Here is a 20,310-nt window from a genome sequence, read left to right on the forward strand (position 1 = left end):
CTGGTACGTCTCTTTTCTGAGATTTTGTGTTGTCAGCAGAACACACAGGAACATCTGTACATCAGGTTCACAGTCACGAAATGTAGAGAGGGTGAGCAAATCATTCTGCTGTGGTCGTGGGTGTGAGAAGCCACCTGCTTCTTCCAACCAAAGTGACGGTCCCGCTGGGTTGTGAACACTGCGGCCATTTCTAGCCTTTGAGCCAGAATGAACTAAATGGGTAAAGTTGAGTCTGGATTTTAGGGTGGAAGCAGAGGGTATGTTAAGAAATGGTCGTAGGTGGCCACGGGGGTTGAGAAAAGTGAGGTGTCTACCCTGAGAGTGAGAGTTTGGAGCCAACTCAATCAAGTTGACTCACTCTCCTAGATGAATAAGGGAACTTAGAGTTCACCGCAGGTGAGGGAAATGTGGAGAGGGTGGAAAATCCACTTAGAGAGGACACATGGGCCCCGGGAACTCAGCCTCTCAGATTCTAAAGGAAAATGTCATCGTGGAGACAATTCCTGCCCCCGCTGGCCAGGATGCTTTATCCCGGACACCTAATACCTATCAGTGATTGGACCCATCTTGGCCAACACCCATCAGGACAGGGTCTGCCTGTGGGGAGAGCATGTGGGGAGCGGATCGCAACTTCTGGAACGAAAGGTGGTGAAGACCAGTAATGAGGGGGCAGAAGGATGTGGGTGACAGGGGGTCGGAAGAGGGTGAGGCCCCAGGAACCTGTGGAAATTCTGAGTGGGACCCTGAGCCCTCTGCAGAGCAGGAGATGGGTACCACGGCATGCTATCTGAGTTCTAAGGGAGGGTGTCGCTGCAGAAAGAGGATGTGGAGAATCCGGGGTAAGGCAGGGACAGATGGAGGAAGAGAAGCAAAGCTCCTTTGCTTCAGCTTGGCTGGGACGGCGGTCAAAGCCTCCAGTCGTGAGAAGGAACCAACGTGTGGACTTTGTCTTAGCCAAGAGCAACATCTCTCCTTCTGTGTGTCTCAGATCTTCGGGGACACACAAACCCCGAAACTGCACCCGCGGTAAACTGTCTTCGAGCTTCGCACTCATGAATTCTAGCAGAAGTGGGAAATCTGCACATTTCATTCCCATAACTTCCCGGATGCTCCTTTCTCCTCCCACTCGGGGGGCATCCCACCCAGCGCAAGCCCTGGGCTGCCACGTGACCTTTGGTCCCCACTTTCTTTTCACACTGAATGGAGGGTGGCCTCGGTTTGGTGTCCCTGCTTTCACTTCCTCCGACCCCTGACTCCTCACAGGCTTCAAGGGAAAGCCCGAAGCCTTGCATTCTGCATGGTTTCCACCCTGTGTAGCTTCTCTGGGCTCTCTACCCCCTGGCCAGACCTCGCCAGCCCTGCTCTGGCTTGCAGCTGTCTCTGCCTGGCTCTTCAAATTCCCTCTGCCCCTGAGCTTGGTCCCAGAGGGAGACAACCCCCATTCCTGTTTGTCCTGGCCGCAGAAGGGTTCCCATGCCCACACACAGGGCAGGGGACAGAGCAATGGCCCAAGGAAAATGCATCAGAGAATTTCATGGTACCTGGCCAGAGAGCAGTCAGAGGATAGCCCTGCCAGCCTGTACGAAGGCCAGGGAAGGTACCTCTTTCCCAGGGTGTGTACAGCTTCCTGCTTGGGAGCACGGTCTGCTCAGCAACATGGGCTGGATTTCAGGTCCAATGTCTCCCTCATTAGGGTGCGTAGGCGGGACCCCACCTGCATAGCCGCCCAGGTGCCACAGACACAGAAGATAGAGCAGTTGCAGGATTCTTAGGGTGGGAATCACTCATGTCTGAGCTCAGATGTCCTCCAGGGAGACCGCTGCTGAATCTCGTAACATCAGTCACGCTCCCTCGCCCCGTGATAGCATCGTCTCCTCTCCTCCAGGCCATATCTTTAGCACTGGTTTGCATACCGCTCCCTATCACCCTTATATCCGTCTACCCGTGATTCTGAGCACTATGGGTATAGCAACACTGGACACTGTTGTGTGCGTGTATGGTTGAGGAAATGAGCAAATGCCTGGATGCTTTTGGGGACCTAGAGTTACCGTGAAAGAAAAGAGGAGGACAGAAATACGGAATGGAGAAGGCGAGGAGGAAGCACTGGGTTGGGCTGGAATGGGTGGTATCAGTACCAGCTCATAATTGGAGTACAATTTCTTGTGCGTGATACAGGCCTACTAAGGAGAAGAATGGAAGTTAGGGGGGTAACTTCTGTTTAATTGAGGTTCAAAACTGATATTTCCCATTATTGAAGTTGATTCCAACATTTCGTCCCTTAAAGCTGATCCGTGGAGAAATTTTACATCATTTGTCTTCAAAAATGTCTTGTTCACAAAAGGTGCTGCCAAACACGGAGACCTGCCTGCAAGCGTAAGACATTACTCGTGCGTATTTATCACTTGGGAGACGTTTATAGAATTCTACTAGATTCTCCACTTGATGTTTACCTTCTAGCCTGGCATGGAAGATTGCAGAGCGCCCCCCACTGGAGGTAAAACGAAAGCTCTCCAGTTGCCCAAACTGATTTTAAAAGAGGGAAATGTCTTTTGTCCTTGCACAGAGGTCTGAAAAGCACGGCTAAGTTCAGAAAACATTTTTTAAAAAGATTTATTTATTTATGGGGCGGGGAGAGAGAGAGAGGGAGAGGGGAATCGGGAGAGGGAGAGAGAGAAAGAACATGAGCAGGAGAGGCAGAGGGAGAGGAGAGAGGGAATCCCAAGCCGACTTGATCTCACGACCCTGAGATCAGGACCTGAGCTGAAACCAAGAATCGAGGCCTAACGGACTGACTCCCCCAGGAGCCCCCAGGAAATATGTTTGATACAAGTTTGCATGAGAACAGAGATCGCATTTCTGCAACTTAACTTACAAAAAATTGTATTGTCCCACTAGGGCACCTGGGTGGCTCAGTCAGTTAAGTCTCCGACACTTGCTCTTTCTTGGCTCAGGTCTTGATCTTGGGGTAATGAGTTCAGGCCCCACATCTGGCTCTGCGCTGGGCATTGAGCCTACTTCATTTATTTTATTTTATTTTATTTTTTGAAAAATATTTTATTTATTTATTTGACAGAGAGAAACACAGCGAGAGAGGGAACACAAGCAGGGGGAGTGGGAGAGGGAGAAGCAGGCCTCCTGCCAAGCAGGGAGCCCGATGCCCGGCTCGATCCCAGGACCCTGGGATCATGACCTAAGCAGAAGGCAGATGCTTAACTGAGACACGCAGGCGTCCCCGACTCTACCAGTTTTTTTTTTTTTTTTAAAGATTTTATTTACTTATTTGACAGACAGAGATCACAAGTAGGCAGAGAAGCAGGCAGAGAAAGAGAGGGGGAAGCAGGCTCCCCGCTGAGCAGAGAGCCCGATGTGGGGCTCGATCCCAGGACCCTGGGATCATGACCTGAGCCGAAGGCAGCGGCTTTAACCCACTGAGCCACCCAGGCGCCCCCCGACTCTACCAGTTTAATGCACATCGTAAATTCCAGTATTTTCTACAGAGTACCACCAAAGAATAACCATTGACTTTCTCATTTTCCCACATTTTGTAAATTTGTCTAACGAAGCCATTTTCCTGCCCAACACATGTTTTAACCCCCATCCATTACAACACATCTTAGTGGATTCCACTTCAGATTGTACTGAATGAGTGTTTTCTCAATTCCTTTGAGAATATTCTCGCCTGGAGTTATTTTCTCCCAGACTATTCATGTAGCAAGTAGCCAAGGAGGCCTAGTAAATTCCACAGAGCAAGTCCCTTCTACCTCTTTATCCAGAGTTTCCAGCTAGCCAGTTCTTTCAATTACCTGCAAGAAAATGTGCCTGGACAATTATTTCTATATGAATAGGTTGCTTCTGATTTGGAGTGTGGTCTGATTGGTTTTAAGGGTATGTGTTTATTTCTCATGTTTCCTTGCCCGATTTTTGGAATTTTGCCATGCTGGGACAAAGCCTAGGTTTTGGAGCGAGTGGCACTCATGTTTGTGTCCCATCCCTGCCACTTCCCACCTGCATGAGCCTAGACAAATTTCCATGCCCCAGTTCCCTCCTTAGCGAAATGAGACACATTCCATCCACACCCATGGTCAATTATTGAGGTGCAAAGGGGCTCAGGTTAGCAAACAGCCTACCACAACACCTGAGACAAATTTGGTGCTTGGAAAATGTTTGTTCACCTCCCCGCTTTTCTTCCTGTATCCTGTTTTATACACAAATGCATTAAAAAAAATACACAAAACAGGGCAATGTTACAAAAATCAATGTTTATTTGTGCTGCCTTAGACAGAAGCTAGTTTACACTAGCTTGGAGGGGAATGGAATGGTCGTATCCTTCTCTGGATGCCTCTCGTGTAGATTCCTCCCTGGACTGAAGCGGACAGCCACTGCACACTGAGCAAGGGCGGCAGAGGTGTCTTCTGAATGTGGGGTCGAGGAAGGCGTGCAGGAGGGGGTTGACGCAGCTGTGGGTGGCCGCGACAATTCTCAGGATCTGAACACTCCTGTCCAGGTTGTAGTCGCTCTTGCAGTCGTGCAGGGAGAAAGAGTCTTTGAAAGTGGAGAGGAAAAGGGCGATATTGTAGGGTCCCCACATCAGAAGGAAAACAGCCATTATGGCAAAAACAAGCTTAGAACGTCCAGACCTCCTCTCCCCAGACCCTCGTATTTTTCTCATTCGCGCGTAGCAAAAGACAAAAACGCACAGTGGAAAAAGAAGTCCCAAAATGTTCATCTTTAAGGTCAGATAATGCTTCCAGGATGTCTCCTCCACCGGCAGGAAGTGAGGTCGTCCGAGGAAGCACTTGGATGTCTGGCTTTCCATCCAAGCTTTGTAAAACACAGATTCGGGCAAAATGAGCAGAGTGGCTAGGACCCACGCCAGAACACTTGAGACCAAGCCCCAGCGTGCTGTCCGGGTGGTGGTGGGCAAGTTCACGGGGAAAAACTCCAGGTACCTCTGCACGGTCAGGAGGATGTTGAAAAACGCTTCGCTGTACAGGCCTATGGAGTACAGTACCACTAGAATTCTACAGAAGGGGTTGTCCAGAACTCCCCCGTGCGTCCCAGCGTAGGCCCAGAATGGCAGGGCCAGCAAAAAACACAAATTTGAAATGGTCAAGTTTAGGAGGTAGATATTTTCCCTGTGCTTGAGTCCTTTACGTTTCACCAGGATAAGCACGACCCAGACACTGCCCAGGAGACCGGCCAGGAACACGGCGGTGGAGAGCTGCGGAACCACGCGGGCCGCCAAGACCTTGGGGTCGTAGGGGTCACACTGTTCTACGTCGTTGCTATTCACGTCATCCTCGATGAGGACGTCATAGTCATTGTCCGGGGCTGACGTGTAATTATCCATCTTCAGGCTGCCCCGCACGGACCGGCAAGATTACTTTCCTTCATACAGCTGGGTGGTCCTGGAGTGGGAAAAAAAATGGGATTAGTGTCCATGAAGCCACCTGTCCCTTTGCTGGGGGTTCATTTTACCTAGAGTAGGTCTACAGCTCAGAAGATTGAAAAATAAACATTTCTCTGACGCATCCCCACCTGCTGAGAGCGGCTGCTGTAAATGACCTCCTTGTTAAGCCGACACGTACTTGACCATGCGCTAATACCACCGGGGAAATTAAAGTAAGCATGACACCTCTTCACAGAACTTAAATTCTCCTGGTAGAAACATGGTTTGCCTATCTGAAGATAATATTGAAGGAAACGCACCATCAAAGAGAGCCAAGCGGCGCCATTTAGTGTCTTGAAATAAGTATCAGTCCTAATTCCTACGTGTTCAATAAGTCTGTTCACCCCGGCAGATAGTTTCCTGTGACAGGCTGGCCGAGTTCTTCTCTCCAAGGACAGAAACAAAGGTTTGCAAAAGTGAAACCATCCCCAGCATCAACATAGACGTCACTGGTTAAATACAGAGATGACTTACCCCTTGACAGAGTTCCAGGGGGGGCAGGGCACAGCCTCCCGACCCACCATCCAAGCTGCCGTGGGAATGGCCTGGGACCCCTGAGAGACCGGCTTTCTTCTGAGCAGCCCTGGTCCTGACCTTTGGGGGCAAGAGAAGCCACTGTTTAAGCCCTGGGGAGCTCTACACCACAAGTCACTGGTCACGGTTTCAGGGACTAACCCAAAGAAAACAACTTGAAAGCTTCTCCGGACCCCTACAGTGCTTCTTAAGCCTCTGAGAGAAACCAGGAAGTTGTTTTCTCCTCCCGGTTCCCCCTGGACCCCGCCTTTGATTTCCCCCTGGCCTTTAGACTGGCGTCCTCCTGGCTGTCCCAGATAAGGGAACTGACTTGTCACTGCTCCCCAGTGATATGAGGTGGGGTGACAGCAGGACACTTCTGAGTGGGTGACAGCCAGCAGTGGAGGTGAAAGTGTCCTGTGGGAGCTCTGTGTGCAGACTCCAGGACACAAGCCCACTCTGTGCATCTGTAGGGCATCTAGAAGGCTCGGGGAGAACCACAGTGAACGGTTGAGAGACACTGGTGGGGGGGGGGCGTCCCAAGAGAGGATCTGGGGACAAAGGAGGCCACAGAGTGGTGTCACTTGGGAAGGGGGCTGGTGCAGAGAGGCTAGGATCAGTGAGTGGGGGGCTGCTATGGGATTTAACAAAAATGTTGTGAGGAAAGCCAGGAGTTAAGCAAGCCGTGAAGCGCTGACCCTGCTCCCAGAAGTTCCCAGAAAATTCCATGGAGGTTGGGGGTGGGTCAAGTCTGGGCTACAGAGCCCGTGGGGAGAACACCCAGCCCAGGACTGCGGTGGGGGAGGGGGGAGGTCTGAGGCTGGAGAGAAAGGAAGCTGGAGGAGTCCAGATTTCAGAGTCGGGGGAGGAAGTAGGGGGTGCTCAGGGGCAGGAACCAGGCAGGGGGGGTGGCTTGGAAGAAGGATGAATGGAGAAGAGGAACACCAAACGGCAGGGAAGTCCGTATGAACGTCTCCCAGATCCGCTCTTGGGACCCGTGACTGACCTAATTTGGGGCCACTCCACTGCACAGTGGTTTAGCACTCACAGACCTGGTTCGAGGACGTCCTGTTAACGAATGCCAGAGATGTGTCTGAGGTAGCATTCAACTCAGAGCATGGACCTGTGAAGATGGAAATAGAAGCAAACTATTAAAAGAAAGGCAAAAACAAACATAAAAAGGGCCCAGACGAAAATGCGGTTGAGTGTTAAATTTAACTCAAAGATGACGTTTGTCCTCTGCGCGGGGTTGGCGTCGGTGGGAACCTGGGCGGTGTGTGCTTCCCAGCAAGGACATGCTCCCCTCCCCCCGGCACGGGCTTCTGTAAGTGAGTGGGAGGTCGTTGCCCACTGGTGGCGGCACAGCCCTGGGACCTGTGGACCGTCCCCCTGGGGCTCTCCCTCCCTGGGCTGGACGGTTCGAAGCCACACCAGCCCCACCCCCCTCCTCTCCAGGACCTTGAGTAAGTGATGGAGGCTCAATAAGGCTCATGCCTTATTGCCACCTGCTCACTGGTCCACGCTGGGCAAGAGGATGACAGTCAAGTCAACTTGGAATCAGGGAAAGCCCTGTGGATATACACACGCACCCTGCATGGTTAAATGGATGAAAACAGCAGCAGGGGGACCTCATGCATGTCACAGAATTCTATGAGATTTGAAGTTCCCCAGGAAAAACACTGGAAATTCAGGACCGCCCCTAACTTCCCGATATCAATGGCTTTCGCTTTCAGTATTATGTTATTTTGGCTCGATTCCCAACATTCTGCTTACCCAGCCTCAGGCCATGGGGTCCTTCACCCCCCACTTTTTTTAAAATTGAGAGATAATTGACACATACCGTTGTGTAAGTTTAAGGTCTACAGCATATTGATTTGTTGTATTTTTATTGCAAAAGGATTGCCATCGGGATGTTGGCTAACACCTCTGTTCCATCACGTAACTACCGCTTCTTCTAGTGGTGCGAACTGTTAAGATGTGTCCTGGCAGCAAGTTTGATATTTATGACAGTTTTGTTCCCTATAATCGCTATACTCTGTATTCGCTCTCCACGGCCTTGGGATTCTAGAAACTTCTAAATGGGTAGGAGGGAATGGCTCAGAGGCCCGAAGTGGAGGCAAGAGGAAAGTTTTATTACCATTCTGCTGTCTGGAACCGTAATAGGGTCTTCATTGTTGGTGAAAGCTTACCGCATTCTGTGACTTCTGCTTGCGGCTCGCAGACCTTGCCTGCGAGGGTCTGAGTTCTTCTTTATCACTATAATTCAACCCCAAATTCAGCCCAAGAAACTAAGAAGCTATAACTCTTATTGTCCTGTACTCGGAGATCATTCCTTCATTCAGTTCATCGGTTTGGCTAGTCACCTTTGTTACAGCGTGCCTGGTAGGTGCCTGGCCGGGTGAACAATGTAGGCAAAGAGTCTGAACTTCACAGAGCTTAAGTCCTACAGACAAAAACAGAATAAGTACGTAAGTTGCAGGGTAGGAGGATGGATGTTCTGCGGAGAAAAGCAAAGCAGGAAGGTGGGTGGGAAGGGCTGGGATGGTTCGGGGGTTCACATTTTGTGTCAGATGGTCTGAAAAAACATGGTGACAGGTGTGTGTAGGGACAGCGCGGGATTAGGCCTGATAATTAACACTCACGATCTCATTCTTTTCTTGTTTTACTAAGTTCTTACACCAGGGAGCTTGGAAAGCACACAGCCCAGTGGGTTGTACTTGCACTGTCTCCAACAAGGTCTGAGGCTCAGCCTTGGGAGGGAAGGCACCTTCCAAGTGTGTTCAAAGCGTCTGGGTGTTCTGTCTTAGCCTAGAGACGGCTCCTTATGTCTGCTGGTCCTACAGCTAGTCCCCTATTACTAGTTAGCAATTCTTCATAGTAAATGCTCTTTGTTCACGTTACTGGTGTGATTTCTGTCTCTCGACTGGATGCAGGTTGATAGATAGCCAACATTGAACTTAGCTCAGTGAAAGGTTGCCAGCATCCCCGGATGCTGAATTGCTAACATGGCGAATATCTCAGGGATCTAACTTGATACTGAGAAAATGGGTATTCAAAATTTTAGAATTATGGTAATTTAATCTATCCCTTAAACTGACTTCTTCAAATATCAGTGCTCTCAGATTATCTATCTATCTGTCTATCTATCTAAGTTTTATTTGAAAATATTACATTACAGAAAAATTGGGAAGTACAGAAAAAAATCTATAATAGTGATATTCACAAAGAGCGGCTATTATAATTTTTAAACAGCACCACTTCTTAATGAAAAATGTGCAAAAACTGCTGTTAGATGCCTGCTTCCTGCTGGATTAGTTGTTTGGCATTGAGTGGTAGATGAAATGGGCAAATATCCACGTGTTGTAATTTTCAGCATTCTGATGGTGTCTGTCCTGGCCCCACATTTTCTCCTACTGACTGCCTAATGACTAACCCTCTGTCTCAGTGCTTGGTCCTCCCAGTCGCTGGCCTTCCTGGGAGGGCAGCAAAGGGGGAATGATCCTTTCAAATGCGATCGTACTGATAACCAACCCTGAAACACAGATTTTCTATGTACTTACTGAAAGAAGAATCATTACCTGTATCTAAAAAAGCCTCTCTTGGCGCATGCTCCGTTCATTACACAGTGTGCTAAAAAAGTGTAAAAGAGAAAATCTGGGCGGGGGGAGACTTTGCCCAAGTAAGTTTGAAAAAGAGCAAAACTACAAAATTTAAGCAAGTGTCTTTACTACAGGACTTCTCAGAACTCTTAATGTGCTAATAAGCACGGTGATCTTCCATGAGGAAGGGAAGGTCTGTGTTGGGTCCGTTATCAAAGGAACGAGACCGAGACAAAGTGAAAGTTATGCAAAGCCTTATTCTATGCCAAGCATTAGAAGTCAGACTGACCGGCCAGGGCCGCTTCCGAAGAGAGCGACCCCCCCTTTGGTCTTATAGGCTAGTTTTATAGGGCACAACCACAGACCTCTACGTATGTGGCTTTGGCTAATTGGATGTCTCCTACCTGTGTGTTTTAGTAACGGTTACCCGGAACCAATACTAGTAACTGCTGAGGTGTTTATTAAACAACAAAATGGCCTTGTTTTAGGTATGTGTTTTAGCAACGGTTACCCGGAACTGGTATCAGTAACTGCTGAGGCATTCATTAAACAACAAAATGGCTACCTAGGCAACATGGAGTCACTATGGCTAAGTAGGCCCAGTTAGGCCCTAAGGGGTTTAACAGGTTTTAACGTGCAATCGGCCCCAACAGTCTGCAGTGTTTCCCAAAGCTGTTTGATCGTGGAACCCCCTTTTTTATTCTCAGATATTTACGGGCCAAGGGCTCTGCAGAACATAATTTGAGTAGTGTTGCCTTTGACATTCGTGTGTTACTGTGTCTTGGTATGGCCATGGGGAAGGACCTCCTCATCTCTGAAGGGAGCAGAGTGACCGAGGGTCCCAGCTGCTGCATCCTGAAACACATCCTCGCATTCGTGCCAAGGCCATGCCTACCAGGGGCTGCTCCAGCCGGTGACCCTCTTAGGGACATGGGGACAGGCCCAGTGCCGGGAGGTGGGCTCTGATGGTGACTTTGGCTGCTGCTTTCCCCCAGCCTAGCACTGATGTCTCTCAGAGACATTTCCTCTAATACACTTCCTCTACGCCACATCCCATCTTGAAGGAGTTGAGCCAACACAGCCTTGGAAGGATGGCTGTGAGTCTTGAGTCTCTAGAGTCTTGAGCCCTTTGCTTTCTGGAGAATGATACGCTTTGCAGCACCCCATCCCTCTCTGACTGTCTTGTCCACCATCCACCTGTCAGGATGGAACTTCCCGGAATACAGGAGACCAGATACTGCCACCATGCCCCCATCCTGCTCAACTGCTCAGGTCATGTACCTTGTCTTGGTTCCCATCGACATTCTCCTTTGTGCTTCCTCTGCCCTTGGCTCATTTCTCAATGTCTCCTCTCTCCCCATGCTCTTTCTCTGCACCTCTGGAATCTGAACTCCAGGACAGATGCTCCTTCCGACATCCTTCACTCATTCCAGAACATTCCTAGCATTTATTGTCTCCTGAGGATACTCCCTCCTTCTCATGCCTACCTCAGACTTGGGGGTCAGGAGGTGACATCTCTGGCTCCAGTGCCACTTGCTGACCATTGCTCCCGGGTATGTAGGAGACCCCTTGAGTCCCCACCTCTCTGACCGTGTCACCTTTTGCTCCACCACCAGCCTGATGACCCTCTTCTTTCATTTTAGCCTTGTGTACCACGGATAACAGGCTTCTGTTCACCCCAGTTTCCTCCATGCCCCTGGAGACCTACCTGACTGAGTTGACCCCCATTCAGCTCCCAGGTCATCACTTTCATGGACTCATTAATTCAACTTCACTCAGGTCTGTTAACACTGATCCACCACTGAACGCTTACAATGAAATAGCTCATTTTCCTGATGACAGCTGCCACCCTTCTGACCCTCCTCCCTCCATTCACTTCCCACCATTGGTTGTTCTCTTTCCTCAAGTCTTCTAGCTCTGCCTGCGAGAGCCTCGGGTAGTCACACCCCTCCCGTCTCGCTGAGAGCCTAGTCTATCACTTAGGCACACTTTGATCTCTACCCTGCTCTCCCTTAAAGCCCTGCCTTAGATCAACCATCCATCTGCTTCTCCCTTCCAATATGTGTTTCTGAGGATAGCTGGTTAAAACCACTTAGCCACAAAGAGAAGACCCATCACGAATTTGTGGTCTCCAGGCTCAGCTAGCCTCCAGAGATTTTTCTCATTTCCCCAGTCACTCTTCTGAGTGTCCTAAATCGTCACCTTCTCCTGTCTTCCGTCGGCTACTCCAAGCCCCCAAAACTCTTCTAGTGCCTTCACACTCCCACCACCGCCACGTTCACTTCTGCTCAGGAGGTGACCTCATCTCCTGCTTTTCTCAGAACTCTCTCCGCTCCCTGGCATCCAGCTTCAAATGTCATCATGGCATCTCCATTCCTTCCCCCTCCATGGACAGAGGTTCTCCTCGGAGAGCAGAGGCTCGTTTCTCCTCCTGCCCTCTGGACCACACCCTGTCTGACCTCTGGCAACTGTTTCCGACGGTCAGTTCCAACCTCAACTGCGTTCTTCACAAAATTGAAATGCTCTGGTCTCTCCTTTAACTAAAGACCATAAACCCATCCTGAACCCCACACGTTACTCTAACTACACACTCCCCCCGCCCGCCCCCGTCTCGGGCAGCCTTCATTCATTGTCCAAATCCGTTCTTCCTACTTTGTCCTTGTTCATTCTCTACTCAGTCCCCTCCAGGCTGGCATCGGTCCAGACCCTTCTGCTGATATTGGCCTCCTCAGGGTCCCCAACACCCTTCTGTGCTGAAATGTCATCATTGCTCTGTGAAGCACCCGTGAGCAGGAAGTGACCAATATGCCCCTGCTCACAGTGAAGCCAATGATACATCAACATCACCATATCTGGGGCTTTCCAAGCTGAAGCCGTGCTTAATGGTTTCGAAACCCTTGTGAAATCTAAGAAACATTAGTATGGGTTTTCCAGTAAAGATGGCAGAAGGAAGCAGGATCAATGGTCTTGCTCTCCTCCAGTATCTTATCAAATAGCTTCAACCAAAATCTAAAAACTACCAGTAGCAACCGAACACAAAACAGGCTGCAATCTTGTGCCAAAACCTTGAAATGCGGTGCATTACAGCGATGTCTAAACCTAATCCTATTACAGACACAGTATTGAAGAAAGAGCGAGAATCAGCAAATCCTGAGAATTATCCCAATACTCTCCTGTCAGAGACAAGTGGGTGGAAGAGGAGTATGTGTCCCTAGGAAAAGAAAGGAAAAACACTTACTGAGTAAAAGCCCTCCCATTCCAGTAGGGTTTCTTGGACTTCACACATTCTAAGACAATAGGGCAATAGGACAGACTCCACAGACGTCAAATATACCCTTGTACACACTGAGTAACTTCTGGTAGTGATATTCTATTTTTTTTTTTTTGCTCTTTTTTTTTTAAGGATTTTGATTCCTTGTGAAAAAAAAATTTTTTTAAGGTTTTGTTTATTTATTAGAGAGAGAGAGAGCATGAGCGGGGCAAGGGGCAGAGGGAGAGGGAGAAGCAGACTCCCTGCTGAGCAGGGAGCCTGATGCGAGGCTCAATCCCAGGACCCTGAGATCATGACCTGAGCCGAAGGCAGATGCTTAACCCACTGAGCCATCCAGGTGCTCTGATTCTGTGTGAAAATACTTCGAATCAACTAATGACTTAACCCAGTCTTTCAGGGTTCTAGTCCTATGGTTTGGGAGGCCTGCCCACTGTCACTCTTGGTGCTGTATTTCCTTGTGTGTTTTGTAGCTCTGTGTGAGTTCACCTTTGTTGGGAATTACTGGTCTTGCAGCAGCTTTTTGTGGCCCGAGGTGGGACCACTCCCTTCCGGAGGAGTTTTGTGTTTGTTTCCACCAGGACCATGAAGGGCATCCATGGCCTGAGCTGAATTTTAGTTTCTGGGTCTCCCGTTTTGAGGGTATTATAACATCGAACTTGCTATTTGCACGAAGGATGGGTTTTGGAGTCTTAGAGATTTTCCGCCTACCACCTGGAGTCAAGGCAAAGCCAGCTAAGCTTCCTTACTGTCCCCGCCTGTGGGTGAGTTTCCTCCCCAGGGGCCCGCTTTCTGCAGGGACCTCTCTGCACCAGCTCCGGTCACACGCAGCCCAAGTTCTTGCTGTCTGCTCTCGTGTCGAATGTAGGCTCCACAGACTCTTAGGGTGTGTGCCTTTTGATTTGTTTACGTCAGAAAGTGATCAAAATAATAAATATCCATGAAGTGAATATTCAGGGAATATTTGTCAAAAAATGTTATTCATTTCACAGGCATTTAGTGTCGGCCGTTTGGTAAATCCCCCCTCTCTGCCCTTCTGTACTCACTCTCCATCCCCTTCCAGCCTGCTTTGGGTCCCGGAGGCAAATCTTGTTAAGGGCAGAGCTTCTACCCTCTGACCCTCTGAGTCTCAGTCGGGCTTGGCCAATGGGGGCTTTGGGTAGGAGGTTAGAGGCTGAGGTCAAGAGGTTTAGCACCCTGGTTCCTTCCTGGTGGGGCTGGTCTATCTCTTTACCTTGACTTAGGTGGCATCTCCCCCTGCTCTGGCCCTTGTTCCTAGCAGCTGGAATGGCGGCCGGTTCTCTCCTGCACCGGGCACTGCTCAATGCACTGGGGTTTCCCTACCCCCTGTTTAAGTCTCAGGAGGAATCCTCTTACCAACTGTCCTCAGTCGCCTTATTGGAATGTGCCATTTGCCTTAGGCAAGACTCTGCAGGACACATCTCCTGGGTTCCAGGAACTTTGCAGTCCCCGGGGAAAAACTGTGAGCAAAGAGACCCATCCGGGGCCCTCATGGCGTTGATGTTCTCAAGGGAGCTGGGCAGGTACATAACTGGTCGCAATGTGGGGAGGCTGGTGCTGTGCTGGGGGAAGCACACGGGAGTTGGGGGGCCGTGGGCGAGGACACCCGCCCCATCCAGAGGGACCGGGATGGTGTCCCATGGGAGGGGCTGTCTAAGCAGAAAGCCTGAGCGGGAGTTAGCCTGGTGAAGAGGAGCACAACCTCTTCTCTCCTCCTTCTCCTCCCCATGTCTTCTTTAGGTCCCTGAGGGGCCATCCACCTGTGTCTAGAAGTGGGGCAAGACAAGGAACACAGAACCCAGGGGGGAGACATTTTATTGCTCTCAGCCTCTGAGTTTCTGCGGAAGAAGAAGTTGAAACAAGGAACCAGACTATTTTCGATCTAATTCCTGGGAGTCCAGAGCTCAGAGGGACAGCTGCAGGCCAACGCCTGGCTGGGGAGGGCTTCCGGGGGGGGCACCCCTGTCAGCGAGTGGGTGGGGCAGGACTGGACAGTGGGAGAAGCAGACCCCATTGTGGAGACCCTCGAAGCCCCGAATGACTCCGTGAGGAGCTCTAGGTCTGGGATGGTCCTTCAGCTCTGTCCCACATGGAGGGAAGGGGGCCAGGCCCTTGCAACCCTCCATCAACCGGTCATGGGCCTTAATCGTCCCCCCGGGAAGGGACAGAGCCCAGAGAAGGCCCCAGTGGCTGAGGTTGGTCCCTGTCTCCAGCAGCTGGGAGGGTGGGTGCCCTGACCCTGAAGAGGACATCTGGGCAGACCCCACAGCACCTGTGGCATGCGCTGGGCTTCTGACAAATTTCCTGCTTAAGAAGGAACGGTGAGCGAAATTTCTAAAACCACCATGTCGTAAGACTTTGAGCCATATTGGGTGCACTCGTGCATGCCCGAGGAGTCACGTGCAGCAGAGGCAAACCACTCACTCACTCCACGTGACCCCTCTGGTGGTCCCTTACCCACTGGCGTCTGAGTGAAAAACAGAGTTGAAGAGGAACTGGACCCGCCCAGGCCCCATCCTCCGGCTTTTTCCTTTTTCTTTCCTCTTTCTTGTTCCCCACCTAAGTGGCCACACTCCCGTTTCCTTGGGCTCAGGCAGGCTGGACAGTCACTGGTCTGAGAGCAACCATATTTAAAAGAGATTGAAAAAAAATCTCTTTTTATGAGCAGGGGTAAAAAGTAATAAAACGAGTAGCATTCTCATTTTAACAAAATTCCATCATGACCGGGCAGGGTTTGCCCTGGTGGCCGTGGTGAGCCCCAGTTGTTGGACCCTGAAGGCTCTGCTGCCTCCCTGCCCAGTGCCCAGCCACGGATGGTCCCTGAGGCTCCCCAGAGGCTCTGCAGCATTCCCTCGCAGACCCTGGGGCTCCCGTCTCTGCCCCAGAGTTCCGGATCCCCACATTCCTTTCCCGTCCCAAAGGATTCAGCTGCGCCCTCTGGAAAGGGTGATTGGAAAGAGCCCCTAACCAGCTAACCAGGACCTTCCAACCACAGAGGCGGGTCCTGTCCCCCGTGGAATGTCCAGAACTTGGGTACAAAAGTGGTGCCTTTCTGGGGGGAGGGCAAGCATGATTCTGTGTCCTTGGCCGTGAGTCAGCTCGAGGAGACACAGGCAGAGGCCATGAAGTTATCTTGCTTTTCTGATTGCGTCACGGAGTCAGTGGATGTTTTTTCCGCTCTTACCTTGCTTCACATCTCTGCAGCGTTTGACACTGTTGACATTTCCTCTTCCTCTCAGAGGTCTCTTCTCTGCACTGACTCTGCCTTTCCCTTCTTTTTCCTTCTCCTTGGGACTCCTTTAGTGCCTGGGTGCTCCTCTTGGTTCTGTCTGGGGCCATCTGTCCACCCCCACGGTGCCCACTGCCTGTCACTGTGGGTCTCCATGCATGTGCTCTGCTGGGTTCAAGACAGCTCCTCCTGACACTGCCACCTGGATGGCCCCCAGGATTTCTAACTCAATCTGTCCAGAAACTTGCCCCTGAAGCCAGTGCTTTGCATCCTCCTGGGCTGGGACCCTAGCCTTGCCCTCCCTTCTTCCCCCACTCCCTCAGTCCAAGTGCTGATGAGTCCTTGTCCCCAGTAGCTTTCAGATCCCTTCACTTGTCTCTACCCAGAGCTTTTTACCTTGGCAGATGACTCTGCTGTGTCCCAGAAGGAGTACAGCCCAACCTTTGCCTTGGGGCTCTGATTCCATCCCTGCCATCCTCCAGTGCCTACTACTCTGGGGCCAGTTAGCAGTCCAGAGTCTGCGTTTACTCCCTGGGTTCAAGCCCCACATGCCGCTGGCCCGCGCTCCTCAGCGCTCTGTGCGAGGTCCGGCCGCATCTGGCCTCCACCCACCAGCTTGCAATCCCGTCTCTTCCTACTTTTCTTCTCTCCTGCTGCTCTCACAAAGGCACTTAGGGTTCCCGGAAGTTTCCTCTGTGTTTCCTCACACAGTGCTTGCACTGCAATTCCTCCCACGCGTACGCACTGGTCCTCGTGCTTTCTCCCTGCAGGACCACTACCTCCCACTCCAAACTGGATCACTCAGAAAGATGCCTGGCATGGCTGTGTTCTAAGGGCACCTTGCCAGTGGGGATGGGGGTTGGAGGGCATGGCATTCTGACTCCCGGTGGGATTCTCTGTGGGCGTGTCCTGCAGCCACAGGTGTGGGAAGGCCATGGAAGTGGAGGAGTAGCACGAATGAGGATGAAGGTAATGTGTCTGAGGACGCCAGGCTCCCATGGCCATGCCAGGGATCCAGAATGTTCCACAGGTAAGCTGCAGCAATCTGGAGTTTGGAGACCTAAACCAGCCCCCTAGAGGCCTCAGACACCTCTTTTTTGTTTTGAGAGAGAGAGAGAGGATAAGCGGGGAGGGGCAGAGGGAGAAGGAGAGAGAGAATCCCAGGCAGACTCCACACTGAGCACCGATCCCAATGTGGGGCTCGATCTCACGACCCTGGGATCAGGACCTGAGCTGAAATCAAGAGTCGATGCTTAACCCACTGAGCCTCCCAGGAGCCCCCAGATTCATTTAGATGAGGCTTCAAGCAAGGCAGAGACACCAGATAGGGTTTCTAACCATGGCAACTGCCCACATTTGGATCGGAGAAGCTTCTGTTGTTGGGGGTTGTTCTGTGCATCAGAGGATGTGGGGCAGCATCGATGGCCTCTTCCCGGGTTTGGCCAGACCTTGCTGGATGGCCACTGGAGGCAAAGCATGCCCCGGTGGATACCCGCCCTACCCGAACAATCATGGGGGACCGGGAGCGATGAGCCTTGTACCTCCTGAATTTGACTCCTGCATCCCAGGATGGGACTCAAGATGCTAGAAAGGGGAGGTAGAAGTCTGGGCTCTAGGACAAGTGGAGCTCAGAATGAAGGAGTGTTTGTTTGCCCAGAGACTAGCTTCCATTGTGCTTCCAAGTAAGGGCCTGATGGAAACGTGAGACATCAGTCATCTTCTCCCGCTTCCCAGGCTCCGGAGAAACCTCTGGGCTGGGGGGCCGGCCTTGGTGCAGGGGGTGCCCCTCACTTTCATGGGGACCCTCTGGCTCCCTTGAAGACAGGACTCCAGCCGTGCTGGGCGCTAGCCCCAGCATGCCAGCTTCTCAACCAACATTAGGTGAATCACTAAGTCACTTAACATGCAAGTCCCGAACGGGTGACCCTTTCCACCATCATCTGTTCGTTAACTCTGTGCTGTGTGAAGGAGGGAGTGGAGGTTTTGATCGAGGTACCATGAGGTGGGTAAAAGGGTTCATCTTCCCAAAGCAGTATTCTTTTGTAATTATCATCAGATCCCTCGAGAAAGCAATTTCCAAGGGGATAGACAAACACCTAGTAGAAGAAACGGCTGGTGTCTTGGCTGGGACGGCTGGACGGAATTACCGCAGACCTGGGTGGGGCAGGGCAGATGGTTTCAAGAACGGACGTGTGCCTCTCAGATGGCTGGAGGCTGGAAGTCCAAGATCAAGTGGCCGACACATGTGGTGTCTGGTGGGAGCCCACTTCCTGGTTTGCAGATGACCATGTTCTCATTTTGTCTTCACAGGGGAAGGGCTGAGAGAAGGCGCGAGCTCTCGGTCTCTCCTTACAAGGGAAGGGGCCCCTCATGATCTCATCGCCTCCCAACCCCCCCACCCCCCAGCACCATCACATGGGGTGTTAGAATTTCAACATTCAAATTTTGGGGGCGGCCAACACACATTCGACCTCCAACAGCTGGCAAACAATCTGTGCGTGAAAACCCATCGACTCATCTGGAAAAAGAAAGAAGCAGCTGAAAAGGAGGAAAGGGAGAACTCTTTCCTGCTGAGTGTGGGAGAAGTGGGGGTGTTTAGATCTGTACTCGTGAGGGCTCAGCTCGTCTAGCCGTTATGGGGAGCGCTGGAACATTCCTGGGGTCGATCAGAGGATAGATGGAATGGTTGGATGTCTTTCCTTGGGAAAGACGAGACCCCAGGCAACGCTGCCTTGGGACATAGCTCTCCCTAGGTAGTCCTAAGGCCTCCCTCCAGGGCACTGCTGGGCACTTTGGGGTGCATTAATGGTCCTTGCTTTTGGGAGCAAGAATCTGATGGACTCACCTTGAGCAGCACACGTCTGCACTCTGTGTGGGAGGTAGGCAGCCTTTCTAATTTGTGACCACTGCAATGGCACTTGGGGTCCTGTGGGGGACTTGAGCGGCTCTGACTGACAGTCCCTGACCCACCGATCAATGTTCCCATCGTGGAAGCAGGGGCAGTGTGCCCCATGTGGATCAACGGAAGGACTCACCCCACACATGGAGGGGCTGCCCCAAGGAATGAAACACTTTAAATGACACCCCGGGATATAGTCCTTTAACTGGAAATATAGAAATAGGACCAGACATGGGGGGGGGGCTAAAATAGAATAAAAATGGCATTTTAAGTTAGTAGGAAAATTATTTCATAAATGGTCTTGGGATGGTCGTGAGCCACCTGGGGAAAACCCTTGGGATTCCCACTTCGCTCCGCACTCCAAGATGAGTTCCAGAAAGAGGAACACAAATGATAAAAAAAAAAAAAAAAGAAGCCATAACAATTTTAGAAATAAAAATGGGAGATTTTTGCAATCTCGGCATGGGGGGAAGTCTTTTCCAAGCATGTCATAAAACCCAGAAACCAAAGAAAAAAGTTAATAAATTCACTTGCATAAAAAATACTAAAATTCACTGAGTAGTTGTCATGTGACAGTTGCCACGTGCAAGTTCCTATGTTAGTTCATTTACTTCTTGGAGCGATCAATGAGGTTGGCGTTATTACTCCTATTCCACAGATGGGGAGAGTGAGGCACAGAGAGTTTCAGAAACTTGCCCGAGAGCGTAAAAAACCCAAGATGTGATATATGATACTGGTGTTGCTGTAAACTCAGGGAATACGGGTAGAGACGTGATCTTGCTTATATATGCAGGAAATCTCTCCCAAGTGATAAGACAGTGTTAACTCTATCGTCTCTTGGATGGATGACCCAGTAGCAGGAAGCAGGGGCGGGAAGGAGATTTTCATCGACTCCCTTCGACAAAACAATCTGAAAGCAAAAGCGGAGACAGGGAAACTATGAACCAGACCCAAGAATTCAAGGAGACTGGTGTCTTGTACATCACAGCCTTCTCCCCAGCTCTGGAGGACCCCGCCTGCGGGCAGCGGTGCTGGTGCTAGAACAAGGAACGAGTACGTTCTGCTCTGCGTACGCTGTTTAAGGAGCGGGGAACCAAGAAGAGGTTGTAGCTACGCTTTCTTTACAACATGGTCAGATAAAGCACTGTCTGTCCCATTCATCTTTGCTGGGCCACTTTAGGCACCTGTTCGCGCCTGCGTACTTGCTCCACCTAGGCTCCGCCCACCGAGCTTCCAAGCTACCTTCATTCAAGGGCACAGAGCCCCTTGCGAGCTCCTTTATTCCGCGCCCCCTTCCGGCGGTGCACAGGCCCTCCATAAACGTATGCTGAA

At 50.9% G+C, this 20,310-nt stretch overlaps 1 protein-coding gene across 1 annotated transcript; it reads right to left on the reverse strand.

Moving 5' to 3' along the window:
• Positions 1-4,239: 4,239 nt before the first annotated feature.
• Positions 4,240-6,187, reverse strand: CCRL2 (C-C motif chemokine receptor like 2). Its single transcript, XM_080818471.1, has 2 exons — positions 5,924-6,187; positions 4,240-5,408 (listed from the first exon to the last, which is right to left on the reverse strand). The coding sequence occupies exon 2, from the start codon at positions 5,348-5,350 to the stop codon at positions 4,286-4,288; it is 1,065 nt and encodes a 354-aa protein (XP_080674597.1). The 5' UTR covers positions 5,351-5,408; positions 5,924-6,187; the 3' UTR covers positions 4,240-4,285.
• Between the last annotated feature and the right edge of the window lie 14,123 nt (positions 6,188-20,310).

This window comes from Martes martes (genome assembly GCF_963455335.1).
Source record: "Martes martes genome assembly, chromosome: 1".
Classification (NCBI taxonomy): Eukaryota; Metazoa; Chordata; class Mammalia; order Carnivora; family Mustelidae; genus Martes; species Martes martes.